General features: G+C 45.7%; 3 protein-coding genes across 3 annotated transcripts; 2 read left to right on the plus strand and 1 right to left on the minus strand.

Moving 5' to 3' along the window:
* LOC110435984 lies at nucleotides 5,777–6,860 on the plus strand. The gene is made up of 2 exons (XM_021462115.1): nucleotides 5,777–6,286; nucleotides 6,453–6,860. The coding sequence occupies exons 1-2, from the start codon at nucleotides 6,074–6,076 to the stop codon at nucleotides 6,858–6,860; spliced, it is 621 nt and encodes a 206-aa protein (XP_021317790.1). The 5' UTR covers nucleotides 5,777–6,073.
* LOC110435694 (myosin-binding protein 7-like) lies at nucleotides 7,246–10,319 on the plus strand. Its single transcript, XM_021461616.1, has 3 exons — nucleotides 7,246–8,252; nucleotides 9,749–9,795; nucleotides 9,878–10,319. Exons 1-3 carry the CDS (start codon nucleotides 7,323–7,325, stop codon nucleotides 9,990–9,992), a joined length of 1,092 nt encoding a protein of 363 aa, XP_021317291.1. The 5' UTR covers nucleotides 7,246–7,322; the 3' UTR covers nucleotides 9,993–10,319.
* Nucleotides 11,986–16,991, minus strand: LOC8062642. Its single transcript, XM_002450947.2, has 2 exons — nucleotides 16,233–16,991; nucleotides 11,986–14,614 (listed from the first exon to the last, which is right to left on the minus strand). The coding sequence occupies exons 1-2, from the start codon at nucleotides 16,602–16,604 to the stop codon at nucleotides 12,230–12,232; spliced, it is 2,757 nt and encodes a 918-aa protein (XP_002450992.1). The 5' UTR covers nucleotides 16,605–16,991; the 3' UTR covers nucleotides 11,986–12,229.

Here is a 20,879-nt window from a genome sequence, read left to right on the forward strand (position 1 = left end):
AATACTTTATTTTCTCCTTCAAATTTGTGTATGATCTTGAAATGCCTGCATGCACTCATACAAATATTTCTTTATAGCTTAAAACTATTTTCCTCGCACATCTAGCATTTCAAATTTTGTGTAGTTCCAGTTAAAATGATAGAAGTACACTTAAATTCTAAACAGCATATGTTATTGGAAAAACTATAGTTAAATTCTTCACGTGAACATACATATGAAACAAAGATATTTGTCCATTTTTTATGTATAAAACGGAAATCCGGCATGTGCATGTCGATCCGAACGCGCTCCAGCAATGGGCCAATCCCAACGCTCTCCGTTTGAGCCATGCAGCAGCGCGGTCAGCAGCCCAGCACTGGCACTCAATGGGGGGTTTCCATCGACAGGGCCTGGAGGCGCCAGTAGCCCAACTCAGCCCGTAAACGTGTACGAATATATTTTTCTTGCATGCATGCACTTTAACGAATTTAATTTGTAGTGTCCAACATAGACCATCTTTAAGAGATTCTAAAATTTTTGGATTCTAAAACCTGAGTTTGGAGGCTCTCCAAAAAAGTGTTTCTCTAAGAGCATCTGCAAGAGCCTTTGAAAATCTACTCTCTAAATCAACGTTTAGAGAGGCATTTGAGTAAAAATTATTTTTTGTATTTTTATACTCTTCAACAACTTTTCTATAACTTGTACGCAGTTAATTAGAGTCATCCTCATTCTTTATCTTTGACTACTGAGAAATCTAGAATAGAGGATATCTATTTTATTGAATATCCAATTGAAGAGGTTGTTGGAGGATGTTTTTTCATCAAAGTCTCTATTCTTGTAAAGTAGGAAAGATATAAAGAGCCTCTTGGAATATGTGGGTAGTCCTTAAGGTTCTTTCTATAATTTACTCTCTAAATGATCATTTGTAGGTAGTCATTTAAGTAGAAATCATTTTCTCTATTTCTTTGTACCTCCAAAAGATTTTTTATATCTTATGCATACTCTAGAGAATCATCATCATTCTCCATCTTTAGCTAACGAGAAATCAGGAACAAGGGATATATCTATATATATTTGAGGATGCATTTAAAGAGACTTTTGAAAGGCACCCCCTCCCTAAATCTCCATTCAACCGTCTTTCTAAAACTCACTCTCTAAATCATATGTCATTTGAATAAAAATCATTTTTTATATCTTTCCAATTTTCAACAGCTTTTCTATATCTTGTGAGCACTCTAGCCAGAGAGTTAGGCAAGCAAGAATTCTGTAATAGAGGATGACTATTATTTGATAACTAATTTTATAGAACATGTTACAAGGTATTTTTAACCAAATTCTATATTCCTAACAACTAGGAAGGGTACAGAGGATGTCTTAAAGTTACTCTAAAATGTATGCATTCTTTATTAGAGGACTTCATTAGTGGATATGGAGTAGCAAATATGCATCCACCTTCCTAATTAGACTTGTTTAGGTGTAGTGAGAGTTTACGCTAGTTACTCTTGGTGATCGTCATTACTTAGACGGTTTGGTGGCGATTAGGAGCTTGGTGAGAGACCCAGCTCATGGTGTAAACAATTTTGGTGATTCACCGTGCTGGAGTGGCAAAGAATCAATCTGTAGAAAGCAATTGGTCCTTGCATGGATCAAGAGGGAGCTATACCCTTGCACGGGTGCTCTAACAAAGATTGTTGGGGAATGCTGACTCTCTGATACCCCAAGGAACATTGTCATATGTTCCTAATCCTTCTACTTTATATTTGAGCAACTTACCTTGATTTACATTACTAGAATTTTCCTTGTAGCTAGTATAACGTTGGAACTAAAAAGATTTGTACGGTAGATTATATAGAAAACACTATTAGGCACATGGAGTGAAACAGACTGTGATTGATTTTAGTTTCGTGAGAATTTTATATTAGTCCAATTCAACTCTCCTCTTCGATATCTAGATCCTTACGGCCACATAGAAAGGTCACTAAGGGGCAAGTTTGGATGTCTAGCCAGGTCTTGCCTCACCACATCAAGCAAGAAGTTGGAACAGGTGATATGTTTAGATTTGTTACCCATTTGTCCATGCAGGCAAGGATTTCCCTTGCTAGCTTGGATGAGCCTATTTGGCTCACATGTGCTTGCAAGGTTTACCTTGCCGAGCGAGGCTAGGATAGAAATGCTAGCAAGGGTGGCTGCTCCTATTGTCGACACTTGCGGCTTGTTGAATTGAACATGGAATCTTGTCATCCGTCGACAAGAGTATGGGCAATGGATAGGCGCTAGTAATGGGGGTTCCCTATGGGCGAATGGCCGAATCAAGAGGGTGTGGTATCAATGATATCAAATGCGGGAATATGGGGCAAGGAGAGGCATGCATGAGACAGAGGATGAGCGGCACACATGAGGAGAGGAAGGAGCATGCGGGAGAGGGGATATACTCGCGAGAAACTCTTTGTGGGGCTGAGGATAGTGAGCAGCATCTACTCGAGAAATCTTCTAGCGTAAATGCGGGGATAGTGAATGGGGGAAAATAGAGAACGAGAAAGAGATGTTGGGAGGAGGTTTTGTCGCTAGATTGATGAAATCAGGGTTCGTAGCAGGCAATATCGACTCTATTGGAGTTGCTCTTAGACAATACTATCTCCTTCCAAAAAAAGATGTATTTCTAGTCATGCATGAAGACAAATGCTTGTTTTATATTTATATATATATATATATATATATATATAGGACAAAGAGAATACGTCACTTTGAGTTCACCAAAAACTCAAATGCAACTGCATGGGTGTAGCAAGCAAATTATATACTATAATTCATAAATTAGTTTAGAAATTAATATTTTCTTTCATGAAACTCATTGCTATTTAACTAGATTAATCAGGACTTCCATTATTTGAGAGAACATAATGCATTTTTGTGTGTGTTTGTATTCACATAAAAAATTTAAATATTTCAGAGGGGGTGACACGTCATCAAACATGGTGAGATTTTTTTATATTTAAAAAAAATGCAAAAACCATTAATTAATACTAATATAGTAATAATCTCTTGGTTAGGAAAACAGAATGCAGACCATGACAACAAAATGACTGTTATGTTCACAATAGCAAAGTATAGCATAGCACCTTTGGCAGCTCTCTCATTGAGCCATGTTATGTTAGTTTAAGGCCTTGTTTAGTTTACTCCAAAAACCTAAAATTTTTCAAGATTCCTTGTCACATCGAATCTTGTGGCACATGAATAGAGCATTAAATATAGGTGAAAATAAAAACTAATTACATAGTTTATCTGTAAATCGCGAGACGAATATTTTAAGCCTAGTTACTTTATAATTGGACAATGTTTGTTAAATAAAAACAAAAGTGCTACAATGTCGTTTTTCTAAAATTAAGCCAAAACCATGGCCACCAATTTTGATGACGTCCCAAAATTTGGCCAGACACGCACGCCCAAGATCATATATATATATATATATATATAGGCCGAGCGTTCTTTCATTTCGAATTGAAAGAAAAGAAGACGACCCTAGCTAGTGGACGGCCGCGGCGCCCAGCCCAGCCCACCCGGTCCGTTCCGGTTCGCCTCAATCATCCACTCTCGACGGGGGCCCACACGGCAGCGTTTGAATTTGAACGAGCACATGTTGTGACTCGTCCCACGCGACTCGACGGATTCTTTCTGGATCCGCCACGAGTACGTAGACCGAGCCAGGTATACGGCTGTAGCCACACATTCCTTAGCCAGCGGTGTGGCCCACTTGGGCGCACGACCCCGTCCCCCCTTTCCCTTGCATCGGCCGGCGCCGGCGCCCGTACGCAGAAGTTGCCAACCCACCACGGTCCCGTGTCCGTTTGCGCGGATCCGGGAAGCGCGGGACAACCTCTCTTTTTCTCCTGGTTTGTAATGCCAGGCTTGATCATGATTTTAGGTTTGGCGAAATTTTAAAACACTTTTCTTTATATTCGGTAATTATTATTCCATTACGGACTAATTAGGCTCAAAAATTTATCTTGTAAATTGCAGACAAACTATGCAATTGGTTATTTCTTAATCTATATTTAGTGCTACATGCATATGTCGTAAAATTTGATGTGACGAGAAATCTAAATTTTTTTACATATTAAATAAATAGGATATTATATTAGTAAAAAAAATAACTTGTACATAAGACTTGGGAGGAGAAAGAAGGGAAAGGTTTTATGGGAATGATCAGCATCATTTTTCAATGCCTTGGAAATGGCATGAAACCCGCACATCATGAGTGCTGCTACTGCCGCTGGCCGCGGTAAAGCTTCGTCAGGTGCTAGGGAGACCTTCGTCGGGCACCAGCGGCCACGGGCGACCTCCGCTGGGCGCCAACGAGGTCCCACCGCCAAGTGTGGGCAGAGAAAATTGTTATTATAGGACTCTAAAGAAGTGGCTTCGCTAAAATAGGAATCCTAACATTGACTTCTCTAAAATAGGACTTCAAACATTTGCTTCTTGTTATACATGACATTTTATTTCTTTTAATCTCTTTTATCACTCTTGTGACCATCTTACCCTCTCTTCTTGCTGGCTGTTCACCGTCCTTGCCTTGTCTGGCTTATACGTTGCCTTTTCCTGGCCGTGGCTGGCTGGCGCAGCTGGCATGGCTGGCAGGCCGTGGCCACAGGAGCCGCGGCCAGGCCACCAACAGCCGTGGCCACACCTCCATGCACGTCAGGAAGGCCACCAGCGGCCATGGCCACACGCCCACACCTCCATCAGCTGATCCGGCCTGGTTTTCAGGCGCCACGGGATGGCCAGCAGGTGGAGCCGCGGCCAGCCCTCCATGCGCAGCGGGGTGGCGAACAGCAGCCATGCCTAGGGCACCAGGGGCTGCCGTGGCCAAGGCACCAGGCGCAGCCACGACCAGGGCACCGTGCGTCTGCGTCTAGAGCAATGGCGGCACTGTGTAATGCCCAAGGCACCAGGCGCAGCCACGAACAAGACACATGGCAGAGGCTCGTCTAGGGCACGGGAGGAGGCTCCATCCATGGAGAGGAGAAAGTGGCGTTGAGAAGGGAGGAGTAGGGGCGGCGGCCGGCGGGTGGCGAGCAGGCGGCGGAGTTTAGGGTTTACGGCAGCGGCGTTGCGTCGGGAAGAACGAACGTCGGGTACGGGAGAAGAAACGTCGATGAATGACGATAGATTAGACAGAAGGGCAATCTTGTCATTGAAGAAAAATACATGTATTTGTGGACATAAACAGTGGCGGACCCAGGATTTGGTTAGGACTAGGGCCAAATCCTAGTAGCGAAAAGCCAAAAACTACACCGTCGTCTATATAATCTATATATAAAAATTGTTATTACAAAGAAAATTTTTTAGATCAGAAGTTCGTGACAGAACTTGATGAAGCGTTGGTTGATCTTCTCCCGCCCCTTCCTCTCAGTGATGATGTTGTCTCGCCTACTCGCCCGACTATGGTGCGGCGAAGCACTGGCAGGCAACGAGCACCAGTTACGAGTGGCGGCGCGAGCAAGCAAAGCATCTAAGCGAGAGGGCGAGATAACTAGAGAATAGGCGTCGATTCCTAATCTCCCTGGGCTGGTTGGCATTAAAGCTATTGGGCTAATGCCTTGTTTAGTTGGAGAAATTTTTTTGGCTTTGGCTACTGTAGCACTTTCGTTTGTATTTAATAATTATTATCCAATTTTATAGACTAATCAGGCTCAAAAGATTTATCTTGCAAATTATAGGCAAACGGTGTAATTAGTTATTTTTTATATCCATATTTAATGCTTTATGCATGTGTCTAAAGATTCGATATAACAAGAAATCTTAAATTTTTTTGAAATTAAACAAGACATAAACTCTGATAAATTAATAAGACAATGGTCCAGAAATTAAAGAGCTGTACCTAGAATACCTAGTCTACGACTAGGGCCAAGGCCCTAGTGGCCCTAGGTCTGAGTCCGCCAATGGACATAAACAATATTAAAAGAAATAAAATGTCATGGAAAATAAGAAACAAATATTTGGAGTCCTATTTTAGAGAAGCCAATGTTAGAATTCCTATTTTAGCGAAGCCACTTCTTTAGAATCCCATAATAGCAATTATCTCGTGTGGGCATGGATGGTCTGCCAGTCCGGCGGCAAGCTCCGCCGGGCGACGTTGTCGCGAGCTGCCCACGTCGCGGGGTCACAGTCGCGTGCGCGCGAGGCCATCCACGAGGCCGCTACGGGCACTAGGGCACCGCCGCTCACGGGCACGAGCGCCGGTTGTGCTGCTCAGCCTCTAGACGGGGGTCGAAGGAGGATGCGGAGAAGAGAGGGAAGATATAGACAGGTAAGGCTCACGGAAATAGTAAAATAATAAAAACCGTGCCATATAACTTTATACCAGGAGAAAACGTCTCGTTTCATGTCAAAGTTTTATGTGTTGTAAATTGTGAGGTGAAAATTTTCCATTGAGATCGGTCTAATATATATATATATATATATATTGCTACTAGGCTGCCTGGGCAGGCGGCCGGCGTGCCGCTCGTCATTCGCCAGCGACCGGGCTGCTTCGGGGTTCGGGCGCTTGCAAATATCGCCCAGAACTAGCCGATTCGGCCGTGGTCCGTCCGTCCCCCACCCTGCCAGGACCAGGAGCAGGAGCAGGAGCAGGAGCAGGGCCAACTCCCAGCGCTCGTGTCCTCCCGCCTCCAACTCCAACTCCCTCCCGCCCACACCACACCCACGCAATCCACGCCCACGACGCTGCTCTGCTGACCCACCACGCCGCCGAGCCCGAGCCCGACCCGCTCCGCTTCCCACCTGCTCGGGGACGCGACGGAGAGCCCCCACCCAACCCAATGCACTCTTGTCCCAGAACCAGAAGAGAAGAAACTCCCTCCTCGTCACGACTTTTATCCTGACAGACAGCAGCAGAGCCCCGTTCCCCCCTGCCGCCGCCGCCTTTCACGCCGCGCCTCTCCCCACGCCTTGACCGCGGCCACCTCGCCTCCCTCCACCACCACCCCCCCCGCGCGCGCTCCTCTGCTCCCCCAGCGGATGCGCGCGTGCCCGCGCCGCCGCCGCCGGCGTCGTCACCCCCCTATCCCGCCTCGATGGCAGGGGAGGACCCCTACAGCGGTGTTGGCCCCGTCGACGCGTGCCCGCTCTGCGGCGGGACCGGCGCGGGCCCCCCGTCGCGCGTCGCCCTCGCCAAGCGTGCCCCGCCCGCCGACGCCGCGGTGGCGGTAGCCGCCGCGCCCGGCGGCGGCGACGAGGCGTCCGCGCTCCGCGAGCAGCTGGCGCGGCAGCGGCGCGGGGTGGCGGACCTGCAGGCGGAGCTGGAGGCGGAGCGCGGGGCCGCCGAGGGCGCCGCCAGCGAGGCCATGTCCATGATCCTGCGCCTGCAGCGGGACAAGTCGGAGGCCATGATGGAGGCCCGCCAGTACCGGCGGTACGCCGAGGAGCGGTTCGCGCACGACGCCGCCGAGGTGGCCGCGCTCCACGACGCGCTCGACCGCCGCGACCACGCCGTCGGGGCACTCGCCGCCAGGCTCAGGGCGTGCCAGGCGCGACTCCTCCACCTCGGCTTCCCTGCTTCCCCGACCGCCGCGGCCGACCGCCCCTGCTCCGGCTCCGGCTCCGACGACGAATACCGCTCCGTCCGGTGCCTCGACCACCCCGCCGCCGACGTGGGCACCCCGCGCACCCACCACCTGCTCAACGAAATTCCCAGCCCGGAGGACTCGGACAAGGCGGTCGTCATGTTCGGCTCGCCGCGCCGCCGCTCCTCCTCGCGCCGCCACGCGCGCACGCTCTCCGGCGGCGACCCGTACGACTGCCGGGTCGCGTTGGCCGACGAGTTCCCTCTCTTCACTGCGGACCGGGACGCGCCGGACCAGGACAACGACGACGAGGAGGCTGACCGGGTGTACACGGTCGACGCGGTGCACGGCGTGCCCGTGATGGCGCCCGAGGACTGCTGCTACTTCGGGACGACGACGAGGGAGGGCGCGCCTCGTGCTGGAGCTGGGGGCTGGGCGGAGGAGGACGAGATACAGAAGCTCAAGGCCAGGTTGCAGGCGTTGGAGGCAGATCGGGAGTCCATGCGCCATGCCATCTTGTCCATGGGAGATGAGAAGGCGCAGGTTGTTCTGCTCAGGGAGATCGCTCAGCAACTCTGCAGGGACACGGCACCTTTCCCTGCTGTTCCGCTCAAGGTGCAGCCAAGGCTACAACCAGTTGTGACGGCACAGAGGAAGGTGGTGAAGAGGCAGTCATCCTTCGCTAGGATCTTCATTGTGACAGTGATCAAGGTAAGTATGTGTGGGTATTGTGTTTCTCTGTTTGATTGCTTCGTCATAGTTCTATATTGAGTTGACAAGTTATTGTGTTCCCAGTGTAATGTTTGCTTGGAGGAATATGTGACGTAATTTAGACATGCATTACAAAGGATAACGCAATATGCTGGACTATAATCAATGAGTTATCCGGAGCACATATGCTTGATAACATGTGAAATCATAATGAGTGCTCTAATCAATGAATTATCCGGAACACACTATTGCTTGATAACTTGTGAGATAATAATGGGTGCTCTTTTGTATTCCCTGAATTTTGGCAGTCACTTGTCCTTATTTGAGTTTTTGGTAAGTAATAATTGTCTCATTTAATGGATTTGTCACTGTTAGAATTGGAACGGACGTGCTTTTTTTAAAATTGAAATGCAGAAATATGTACCATACCCTTTTTTCCTCCTCTGAAAGCAATATACCTAATACCTTGTTTTATGTGGAGATTAAACTGAAAAAAGGACTTTTAGTAAAAGAAATTCTCCAGTTACATGGGCATTGCCATTCTGCAACTTTGAATAAATCTAAACATTTATAATGCTCATTTTTATTACTACGGTAACTGTGGGGACTTAACAATTACTTAAGGTCTTTGTTTATTCCTTAAAGATGTGATGTGCTGCAGTAGAAAGATTGTGCAATGGTCAATGGATGTTTCATCATCCTTTCACTTAGTTCTCTTGCGAAATACTTCTTCCTTTTGTATCTCTTAACAAAATAACAAGGAATCTTCCTGATCTTTTTATTACAAGTCTTCCTGAAATATTCGAGATAATGCTCCTCAACTGCGTGCGCGCGCACACACACACATTATATATTGAAATAACTTGTGCTGTCGACTTTACGAGATTACTAATTATTGTTATTTTACTATATCTGTTGCACACTGTCCCAAGTGTTCATGCTTTGTTGTGCACTCACTCAGCAAGGCAGCATCGTATAGTGCATCGTACCTTAACTAGAGGTCTTGGGCATGTGTGTTTTCCTGTTACACTCTAGAGCCAGAAGAAAGGGCAACCTGGATTGGTTGAGAACAGGGAATCAATTCTAAACTTGGTTCTACAATTATTTTAATGCGCCAGCTGCCAAGTCTGCTACCTGATGTGTTGATAACAAAGGAAAACATGTGATCTTACGATGTCCACATGGTAGTCATCCACCAGGATTGGGTTATAATTTATAACTGATGGCTGACTAAAAAAGTATGACTTTTGACCACATTGCGCTTAATTTATGTGTAACGGTCCCAGCGTGTTGTCTTGTTCTGCTATGTAAATTGTGTTATGGATATTTACTTTAGTTAAATTATTACACGCTTCCATTTTTCCTAGAGACATTAGATGTAATTCATATTACACCATTTGTTTGTTAGCATCTAGGAAAGATTATTGTTGTACAGGATTTGTTTCATTGGCACCAACTTATTAATTGCTGCTTTGCTTGTTTTATGTGCCATCCAGTGGGTCATGTCTATCTTTTGCCGGCGAAGGAAATCAAATCGCATCAGGTAAGTTGCCAAATCTTGCTCCATTGTCTGATCTTTGGGTGTTATTTTTTCTGCATTTCACCAATTCTTGGTATAATGGCAGGTACCCCATTGGGATGTGTGGGAGCAATGTTGGACTGATGCTGGTACTGGATAGGTTCCCCAAACAGAGACAAAAGAAGATTCCTAAAAGGAAGCTAAGTGCCTCCACTCTCTGATAATCTGATTACATGCGACCTAGGGAAAGCTGAGTCATGCCTCTGCGCTTATCTGACCTGAATGAGCAGTTCTCTGAACATAAAAGCTGGTTTTGTGAAGAAGCAATTGTTGTTGCACATCGTTCCAACCATTTTTTCTATGCATTCATTGGTTGATTTGTTTTTTGGCAGTCTAGCTAAAATGTTAATATCCATTGTGTTTTCTTCCTCTGCCTGCTTTTTTCTTCATATGTTGTTGATATTCCTTTTTTGTGCAGTAGTGTTGAAAAGTGCATTGTAAATAAAACATGGACCATTTTAATCTTAGCGGTAGAAAGTTTTGACACATCAGCAGAGTTCTTTTTTTCTTTTCTCCATGTCACGTTTTTCTCCCCTTTTGTGGAACAAAATGACATTGTGTTGTAAGCAAATTTCAAACTGAATAGATTGTTTTGTGGGAAGTCCTTTTTTTAGTGCAACAGGACCAAGCTGGTGTAAACTTGAGATCCTATTTTAAAGAGATTTTGGGGAACCAATTTGAAATGTCTTGGATGTATTTAAGAGTCAATGTCTATGAACCATTCAGAGTAGCCTCTTGTATATAGACACTAAATTAATGATCCAAGTTGGTACTAGATATTGACATAAGCTATAACTCATCTGAAATTGCTCTACATAGATATCGACATAAGTTTAAACTCATCTGAAATTGCTGTATGTAATATTCATATAAATTGTTATAAAGCACACCCAATTATCTATCTATTTTGAAATATATGCCATAGGTTTAATGGTGGCAGTAAGTTAGATATATATATGCATATATGGTATTGTTGGCTATCCAGAAAAAAAATGGAACTGGCATTCAGCATGCAGTTTTATATGAATTTGGAACAGTATGGTTTAAGATTCACTACTAAAATCTTTGTGCCCCCAAAATGAGGATTTGTCACTTTAACAGCCTTGCTAACATGAGCTGAGCAGATCTCTTTGATGCCAGAATTTTTATTTTATTATTGCTTTTCTTTTGCGGGCAAGGCTTGATGCTGCTTTTGGTCAACTAAAAATATTGAAGCATGTTTTATTAGTTTTCTTAGCCGCTGCTGTTTATGTGGCGACACAGATGGTGTTAATTTAGTTTTGCTTTGAATTTTATTAGTTTAATATATATTGAGTTTTGTGCTGGCCTGATGTGCCAGGAATAAAGATGTCAATGGGGCCCACGACCCGCGACCCGATAGGTATTTACTCTATTAGGGTACCAATATGGAGTGAAACCAGTACCCATGGGTACATAAACGGAGCAAACCCTTCACCCATTGGGTACGCGGGTATGGGGACGTTCTAGTAGTCCCCATACCCATTTACCCATGGGTGAAAAATACCCAGCCCAAAACTAAAGAAGCCCACCAGCCACCAATCCATCGGCAGCCCCCTATGTAGTGCTAGCAAAGTACTACTCTCTACTACGTGATTTGTATGGACAATGAACTATTATGGTGTTGTGACTAGTGGTTGCAGCAGAAATTATTATGTTGCTATTTGCTAGGTATATGATGAGGTGGCTATGTGACGATGCTTGTGAATGGCTATGTGACGATGCTTGTGAATTGCTACTATGTGACTGGTGCTTGTGAATTGTTGATGTTTGGCGGGTATGGGTGACCCGCCGGGTCTAATTTACCCATCCGGGTATGGGTCTGGGGGAATTCTCCCACCCATCACTGTATATGGGGATACCCGTGGTGTCATATTGTTGTCACGGGGATGGGTCTGGAGACTTCATACCCGATGGGGATTTACCCATTGCCAACACTAGCCAGGAAAGCTAAAGCAAAACTAAGTTGTACTGTCAACATTCCAAATCATACAGATTGTCCTGTCTAGAGTTTCTTTCTGAATCCTCGGACAAAAGTAAAAGAATTGACATCAATGGGGAAAACATTGAAACATTTGCACCTGTTAGATAACGCGTGACCCAGATGGACATATCACTTATATCCTGCACTGAATGTAACTTGTACAAGCAAAACCAACGCACCTTGTAGCTTTTTATTTGATTCATTTACAGATCAAGATTAGTGGCAGAAGCAGGATTAGCCACACCAAACGACGACACTTAGCACACACATGACACATCCTCCAAAAACAAACCGACTGAGGAAACGAAAATTCGTGCAGAAATCAAGGGCAATCAGAAACACGAGGACGATGCAGATCTCCACGGCTCATCACCATGGGTTTGCCCCTGCCCCCAGTCAAACAATGTCATCACCGACGGGCACCACCGCTGTAGCCGATATCGCTGGCAGCGGCGTCGCCACCAGACGCTGCTGCTGTGGTGCCGTTTGAGCAACAGATGCTGCGCCTGCGCCTGCCTGTGGCTGTGGCGTTGCACTTGGGGCGGCGTGTATTGCCCGTCGTCGCCTTGGGGCGGCGGTTGTTCCCTGTGCCGGCTCGTCGTCGTCGTCCATCTCCTCATCCGTGGGTGTCTTTACCAGATCTCCTGTGTCCCCAACCGTGGGCAGCTCCAGCCTCTGCATCCTCTCCGGCATGGTCTCCATCCCCATGTAGTACAGGAGGAGCCAGACGTAGGAGAGGTACTCGCCGCCATTGCCTAGGCTCTTGGCGTGCAGGTATCCGCGGCACCGGCCCGCGGAGAAGCAGAGCATCTCCACCCACACGCCCTGGATCACCGCCCACATCTTGTCATCCGCGTGCTCCCTGCTCCGGATCATGAGCAGCTCCTTCTCGTTGGTTATGAGACTCCTTTCCACGAGGTCCGTCAGCTGCTGCTGCTTCTTCACCTCCTCTTTCAACTGATCGTCGATCTCCTTGATGACCGCCTGTGCACTGTTAGAGAAATCCTTCACCATTTGCTTCTTCTTCTCCTCTTCCTTAGCTACGTCCGCCGCCGTCTTTTCGTCGTTCTTGATCAACTCCTCTGCCTTGTTCTTGGCCTTCTCCAAGAGCTGAGTGAGCCTCTCCTCATCCTCATTTTGCTTCTTCTTTTTTTCCACGTTGATGAACTCCTCTGCATTCTCCTTGGCAGTTTCCATTTTTTCCTTCATCTTGCAATTGCAAATTTCCTTACACTCCATGTGCTCCACTGCCTTATTCTTGGCTGAATCCATGGCCACCTTCAGAGTCTCCATCTTCTCCTTCCTTGCACTCTCATCTTTGATGAACTCCTGTCTCTTCTCCTCGGCAAATTCCATGAGCTCGTTGGCAACCGCCCACGCCTTGTGAACAAGATCTTCCGAGCCGAGACCGATACTACTCTTCACCTGCTGGATCACCTTCCGCACCATCTCGTTCTTGGCCCTTGGCGGAGGCGCCTTCTTCTCCGTCGCCTCGAGCTCCACCACTTCCTCCTCCTCCGGCGGTGGCTTGAGCATTTTCCTGAGCTTGTGGTAGGTTGCCCTGAAGAGCCTGCTCCTGGCGCCGGCGATCAGCATCTCCGGCTCCACGACCAGCAGGTACGCCATGTAGTTGGACACCATCCTGCTATGCCGGGTGGCGTCATGGCCGGTGTCCACATGGTCGAAGTAGCACAGCTCCGTGGCGAGGTGCCACAGCAGGACGCTCTCGTCGAAGGGCATCCGCAGGCTCTCCTCGACGGCGCTCCGGCCGCTGCATCCCTCCCTCTCCAGCGTCCGCTGGCCGCGGCTGTCGTTGAACTGCCGGTAGGCTCGCACACCGTCGTCGGTTGGAGTTGGCTTCCGCTTCCATCCGCCGGTGGCGACGACGTCGTGCTCGTACAAAGATTCCCATATGTAATCCTTCCACCCGGCGGCGACGTGGTCGTAGACGAGCCTGGTGATGCCGAGCGACGGCACCGGCGGCGCCGTGCACCAGAGCCGGTCCAGCTGGAGCCGAGCCCCCAGCAGGCGCGCCACCGCCGACAACCACGGGTGTTTCTCGCCGCGGGCGAGGTAGCCGACGAGGTTGTACTGCGCGAGCTGGTCGTCGGGCTTGGGCAGTCCCGACCCCAGGACCAGGCACGCCGAGACGAACTCCAGCGCGGCGGTGCAGCAGAGCAGGACGTAGGTGACGACGACGTCGGCGCGGTCGTACACGCCGCGGCGGTGGCGGCTCCTCTGGAACAGCCCGATGTCGACGAACGTCAGAAGCACGACGGCGGCGCGCAGCAGGCCGCCGAAGCTCGCCTTGTGCTTGGTGTAGACGCGGTCGAACGCCCTGGAGAGCGACGAGCGGACAAGGCCGTGCACGTCGGCGCGCGCGGCGCGCGGCGCCACGAGCTGCAGGTTGCGGAGCCGGATGGAGTAGGGGTGGCCGAGGTCGACGAGGAGGTGGTACGGCTGGTCGGCCACCTCCTCGTCGTCGAAGAGCTCCAGATCAGCCTTGGGCTCGAAGTCGGCGAAGGTGTCGGCTGCGGCCTGCACGTAGTCCTCCTGCGAGTAGATGTGCTTCTGGACGCCGCCGTCGTCGTCTTCGTCGAGGGTTCGTTCCAGCCGTGGGTCGGAGGAGTTCATGATGCTCGTCACCGTCGCGTTCTTGAGCGCCCATGGCTTCTCCAGGCACTTGAGGATGCCGGGGACGAAGAGCAGGATCGCTGCTCGTAGCAGGAGCTGGTCGCCTGACCACCATGACTTGCGGAAAACGTAGATGGCCACGGTGATCTGGGACATGCATGCATTTTGGCAGATACTGTGAGACATCTATCTATATACTTCCTCCGATTATCTCCTTAATTTCTTTTCCATTTTTTCTAATAATATAATAAAGCGCCCACTAGTTTAAGATTGAAACTTGATCTTTAGTCAACACTGGTATATTCTAACACTTCGTGCAGACTAGTTTATAAGGCGCACACATGTATCAAGGGTCGAACTCTTATGAGATATTTAACTATTTGTTTAGTTAACAATTTTTAACTGTTGTAAATTTGTAATATAAACTTGATACATTTAGATTTGTAATCAAATTTATTATCCATAAAATATGATATAAAGTAAATAAATGGTTAGAGCATAATTTGAAAAACCATGCCATATTAAACTATATCTGATAAACTGAACCGGATAGAGTACCATATATATAAATGTGGTATTCCAAGGTTCTTATTGGATGTGATCTGAGACATGGGCAAATGTGAGTATAATACACACTCCTCCGGTTACGATATATGCATCTTTCTTTTATTTTTATTTTTTTAATAATGCATTCATGTAATTTAAGATTCAAACTATATGTGATCAACAGTTATATATTCTCTAAAATCTTTTCGACCATACCTTATAAATTTGGTATTTATTGATTCGTACTGGAAAATGAAATTCCATGATATCAATTTTATGGTCAAGAGAACATCTATCTATTATCTTAGTATTTAACAAAAAAGTTATCACCACTTGACTCTCAAGACCCAGAAATTACCACATTAATCAAACAATAAAAAGAAACCACCATTGTCAACATAAAAAAGTTATTCCGTGATACCACTAGAACTATTGTATATTACCCTTCAATTTTCTTAAAAAAATATTAACCCAAAGTACCCATATACCTAACATATAAATTGCCTATATCACCACAATTATAAAAGGTTAATATGTATAAAATAGTATTATAGAATAAGCAAAAAACAAAAACTCCAATATGTGATTCTCTTAACATCCACTTGCATGGTCACTATTTTGTGTACATAACCTCAAAGTTTTAACACGTGTTACAACTACTTAATTTCTTGGAATTATAAGTTATTTTTAGCTTTTCTAAATACATAATTTTGTTATGCACCAAGATATATGCTGTTTGGATAGATAACAAAAGCTATATACCTAGAAAATTCAAAACAACTTATAATTTGAAACCGTGGTAGTAATATTTAAGATTTATCTATTTGTATATGCACACCTACACACTTACCTGTGAAAAAAATGAATTCTAACAAATGACAAATAAACAACAAAATGATGCACAAAACTAAAAGGACACGTCTTACAAAGGACAGAAGTGTTTGAGCTCATGATATCTCTGTCCATATGTTTCCAAAATGACGAGGCTTGTCTTAAAAGTATTTTTTTTTGGATATTATTCTATTGGAGCAAAGCACATATAATAGAACTTAACTAAATTGTTAGAAAAAAAATGTAAAATTTAATTTTATCATAGCAAATACACCTTACATTAATGGATGGACAAATATGGTGCAAAATACCTTTATTTAGCCACTAGATATTTAGAGTGGAATATTACTAATAAGTAACTTTTCAATTTTGAAAACACTGCACTAACCTGACAGCCGGCAAGCAGAAGGTAGCGTCTCCAGTTGTCGTTGTCCTCGATGCTGTAGGCTGTAATGCCGTCCTGGCCGCCGAGGTGCAGCAGCAGGACGGGCGCCCACAGCGTGTCCAGGTGGGCGGTCGCCGCCGGGTTCCTGGCCAGCGCCTCCTCCTTGTGGCTGTTGAAGAGCGTGGCCAGGGCGTAGATCGCCACCACGTCGCCGGCCTGGTAGGCCAGCCAGATGAGCGCCCTGAACCAGTGCGGGACGCGGAGCTTCCGGACGACGGCGGCGGCGAAGAGGAAGTACTGGAAGAAGAGGCTGGCCAGGACCAACAGCCGCAGCTGCCAGTCCTCCCACCATTGCACCGCTGCTGCGAAGCTCATCAATGGCCGCTCTCGATCAACTCTCAGCTGATCTATCTAGAGCTAGCTAGCTAGCTGCTGCTTGCAGTTTCCTGACATTGATGATGACACACCTATTTAGCTGCTCCATTCCTCCCCTCTGTCTATATATAAGGTGTCGGATGACGGCTTCTCTAACACGTGCTCCGAGCTAGCTAGCTGTGTGCCTGCCGTGTTGTGCAGCTACTTGTTCTTGGGTGCATGCCGCTCTTTTGTAAGACGTACATGTCTCTTTTTTGTTTTACAAGACTTGTTTGTTGTGACTCAAGGCATCAGCCGAGCTTTTAACAAAGAAGCAGAGCTTAATAACAAGGCTCCCATACAGTAGAGAAATTTTCAGACACAGCAAGGGGTTTGATTTGTTAACTAATACCCGATCACCCCGTGCATCTCTAATTGTATATATATATATATATGCTTGCGCCAAGTCACATTATTGGAATCGAGAGGTTCATTCTGTACTATAGAAGCTTTTAGTTAAGTAGCTAGGATTCTAAGTAAATGATGATGATGATTATAATGGCAAATTTAACAACCATTTAGCACGCCAGACATGCACTAGAACAACAAACTGGAGGGTTTACTAATACAAAAAGAACTCTAATTTCCATGTTCATAGCTTTCGCACAAAGGGCTTGCCACACTACACAAGTAATTCTAACCCCAGCTAGCTGGCGGAATGGAATATATTCTTAAAAGAAATGCTTTACATAACAAGAATGTCGAAATGTTTGTCCTGACAGTGGATCAGATGCATCATCTACATACATCATTGAATGTTAAGCCACATCATAATTTATTTATTTTTACGAACATGCATGCAATAGAGCCATCGATCATATTATTATATTTAAAAAGGAGTTGAAACCTAGACAGGGCATAACACTCTAGAGGATTGAGCAACGATAATAAGAAACAAAAAAAGGGTCAATAATGACAGAAAAACATCTAAGGGCGTTCACAACGGTTTGTCCACCTCGCTAGCGAAGAGGAGTATCTACCTAATCAGGAAGCTGAAAAAGAAACAAAAAACTCACCGCACTAGCGAGGTAACAAGCTTAGCTCACATGTTTCTAAAAACTTTTCAAGTCTCTGACATACTTGCTGCTATCTAACTTTTTATTTTTTAATTGTTTTTACAGGCTTCACGTGAGGTATTGATTTGTAAAAGCTGTTGGGACGTAGGTTGGATGGCTGTCCATGGGCCATGGTAGCCCTGTCAAAACACGGTTGCTCACTGCGGGCTAGCCAGACTTGGGTTTACCTTGGCACTAGTGCTCACAGGCTAGTTAATTTGTGCCCGTTCCTCAAAAAAAAAGTTAATTTTGTGCCAAAAAAAAGTGCGCTCCAAACTTGGGTAGGGGAAGCAAATTAAAATCGTTTACCTACGTGGACAGGTTTTAAAACTTCCGGTGGGCTTTCAATTCTGGTTGTCATCCAAAGGTGCTTTATATACATTAGCCAGGATAAATTTTGGTCATCAAATTGGTGGCCATGGTTTTGGCTAACTTTAATTAGCTGCCACAATAAACTAACATGGCTCAATGAGAGAGATGCCAAAGGTGCTATACTTTGGTATTGTGAACATAACATTTGTTGTCATGGTCTATATTCTGTTTTTCAAACCAAGAAATCGTTATATTAATAATGATGAATTTTTTTTTTCTAAAAAAATCTCACCACGTTTTTGATGATATGTGTGACCCTCTGAAATATTTAAGTTTTTGATGCAAATACAAACAGAAGTAAAGCATTATGTTTTCTCAATATTTATTATGTTTTCTCGAATATTTCAAATCCTGATCATTCTACTTAAATAGCAATGAATTTCATTAAATAAAATATTATTTTCTAAAGTGATTTATGAATTATAGCATTTGATTTGCTTGCTACACTCATGTAGTTGCATTTGAGTTTTTGTTGAATTGGAAGTGATATACTCCCTTCATCTAAAAAATTATTTATTTTTGGCTATGTATCTAGACAAGGATTTATCTTGATGCATAGCTAGAAATACATCTATTTTGGGACGGAGGTAGTATTGCTTAAGGGCAACTCGAACAAAGTCAATATTGCCTGATGCTAACTCAAAATTGATGATTCTAGCGACAAAACCTCCTCCTCCAACATCTCTTCTTGGTTCTCTATTTCCTCCCAACCACTATCCCGTCATTTGCGCTCGGAAGATTTCCCGAGCAGACACTGCTCGCTTATCTTCGGCCCCACAAAGAGTTTCCCATGAGTGTATCCCCTCTTCCATGTGCTCCTTCGTCTTCCCATGTGTGCCACTCACCCTCTCTCCCATGCTTGCCTCTCCTTACCCCATATTTCCCGCATTCGAGCTCATGGATATAGCACACCCTTCTGATCGGAACCGCCCACGGGGGACCCCAACTACTAGCGCCTATTTGTTGCCCATACTCCGTCGGCGGATGACAAAATTCCATGTTCAATTCAGCAAGCCGCAGGTGGCAGCAACCATCCCTTGGCAGCTTTTCTAGCCTACCCTTGCTTGGCATGGTAAAACTTGCTAGCGTAGGTGAGCCAAATCAGGTCATCTAAGCTAGCAAGGGAAATTCTTGCTTGCATGGATAATGAGGCAGGTGGGCACCGAATCTACATATATTACCTATTCCAGCTTCTTGCTTGACAAGGTGAGGCAAGTCCTAGCTAGACATCCAAACACACCCTTAGTGACCTTTCTATGCAGCTAAAAGGATCTAGATGTCCAAAAGGAGGGTTGAATTGGGCTAATCTAAAATCCTTATTAAACTAAAACCTATCACTTAGTCCGGTTCACCCCCTTTTGTGCCTAATAGTGTTTTGTATTCTATATTGCACAAAGTTTCAGAGAGTGAGTCACTACTACAAAAAATCTTTTGTGAGGCATTTTCATTTTGTTTTCTAAGGCGGGCAGGATTCTCAACCGCCTTGGTTAATGCCTGGATTAACTAAGGCAATTATTTTTTATTAACTGATAAGGTTATAAACAACTGCCTCACAAAATAGATTTACAGAGGCGGTTATAAAATAACTGTCTCCTAAAATCTATTAACCGAGGTGAGCCTTATAAGGGGCCCGCCTCCAAAAATAACGTCATTTTCAGAAACGGACCTCTTATAAGGTTCGCCTCGATTAATATGGTCAAGCCCACACAAAACCCATCCTGGCCCATCTTGGCTCGACATGGCATCACAACATATATGTTTCAGAGAATGAAACCCTAAGCCCTCATGAAAGGACCTTGATGTCGCCGAGGAGGCCTAGAGGGGGGGTGAATAGGTCTGCAAAAATTCTGCTCAAACAAAAACTAAAACTCAGGGCGGCACTGCCTCCCTTTGAGGGCGGCACTGCCATCCTGCAACCGTGAGTCCAACGGAGCCCAAACTTGGTGAAGATGTACTTGATATATCCAGTAACAAATCTGCAAAGTTTCAACTCAAAACTCTATCAGAATAGAGGGCGGCACTGCCGCTCTTGGAGGGCGGCACTGCCACCCTTGGGCAGGGAACTTAGCACAATTCAAAATATAACCAAGAAAATTTAGATCAGATAAATTTCCTAGCTTCCTGCAAGCTTGTTAGTCACTGAATAACAGTTATAAGAAATAGCACGAGTACCACCAAGTAGATCGGCCACAAAACCTGCAAACACCTCAACAACAATAACAATACAAGAATGTAAATTAGCACACGATATTTATCCCGTGGTTCGGCGTCGCCACAAAGGCTGGCCTAAGTCCACGTTGTTGAGGTGCCCACACAAGGACCGGCTTGCCACCAATGGCTTGCCCTTCCCTCGTTCTCCAAACAAGAGTGTTACCTCTTGAAGGAGGGGTGATTTCACTAGCTGCAAGAGATGATTACAAACTATTCCCGCTGCTCACCACAAGCACGGGAGCTCGCTGGGCGACGCCTAGCCGTCTAGGAGGCTTCACCTCCAAGAGTAACAAATGCACAACGAAGATTGACGAAGCTCAGCAAGTGCTCAAGGTTAGGATTGCTCTAATCTGCTCGCTAACACTTAATCACACAGCCCCAACACTTAATTATGCACTAAGCACAATACTCTCACAAAGAGAGGGTTGGGGAGAGGCTTTTGAAAGGTTGGGAAGGTCTGGAGCATCAGTAGCACGACCAGAAGCAGTGGGATAGGTATATATACTCATCCCACTCAAACTAGCCGTTAGGATTCGAAAACTAGCCGTTGTAACTGTACAGGGCGGCACTGCCGCCCATCATAGGCGGCACTGCCGCC

The sequence above is a fragment of the Sorghum bicolor genome, chromosome 5 (assembly GCF_000003195.3).
Source record: "Sorghum bicolor cultivar BTx623 chromosome 5, Sorghum_bicolor_NCBIv3, whole genome shotgun sequence".
NCBI lineage: Eukaryota > Viridiplantae > Streptophyta > Magnoliopsida > Poales > Poaceae > Sorghum > Sorghum bicolor.

Bases quoted from the DNA above. Each gene is read 5' to 3' on its own strand.
- LOC110435694 (XM_021461616.1), top strand. From the start codon at position 7,323: ATGTCCATGATCCTGCGCCTGCAGCGGGACAAGTCGGAGGCCATGATG. The intron at 8,253-9,748 runs GTAAGTATGTGT...TGTGCCATCCAG, and splicing joins TCATTGTGACAGTGATCAAG to TGGGTCATGTCTATCTTTTG. The intron at 9,796-9,877 runs GTAAGTTGCCAA...GTATAATGGCAG, and splicing joins AGGAAATCAAATCGCATCAG to GTACCCCATTGGGATGTGTG.
- LOC8062642 (XM_002450947.2), bottom strand. From the start codon at position 16,604: ATGAGCTTCGCAGCAGCGGTGCAATGGTGGGAGGACTGGCAGCTGCGG. The intron at 14,615-16,232 runs GTTAGTGCAGTG...TGCATGTCCCAG, and splicing joins TTCTGCTTGCCGGCTGTCAG to ATCACCGTGGCCATCTACGT.
- LOC110435984 (XM_021462115.1), top strand. From the start codon at position 6,074: ATGGTCTGCCAGTCCGGCGGCAAGCTCCGCCGGGCGACGTTGTCGCGA. The intron at 6,287-6,452 runs GTAAGGCTCACG...TATTGCTACTAG, and splicing joins GAGAGGGAAGATATAGACAG to GCTGCCTGGGCAGGCGGCCG.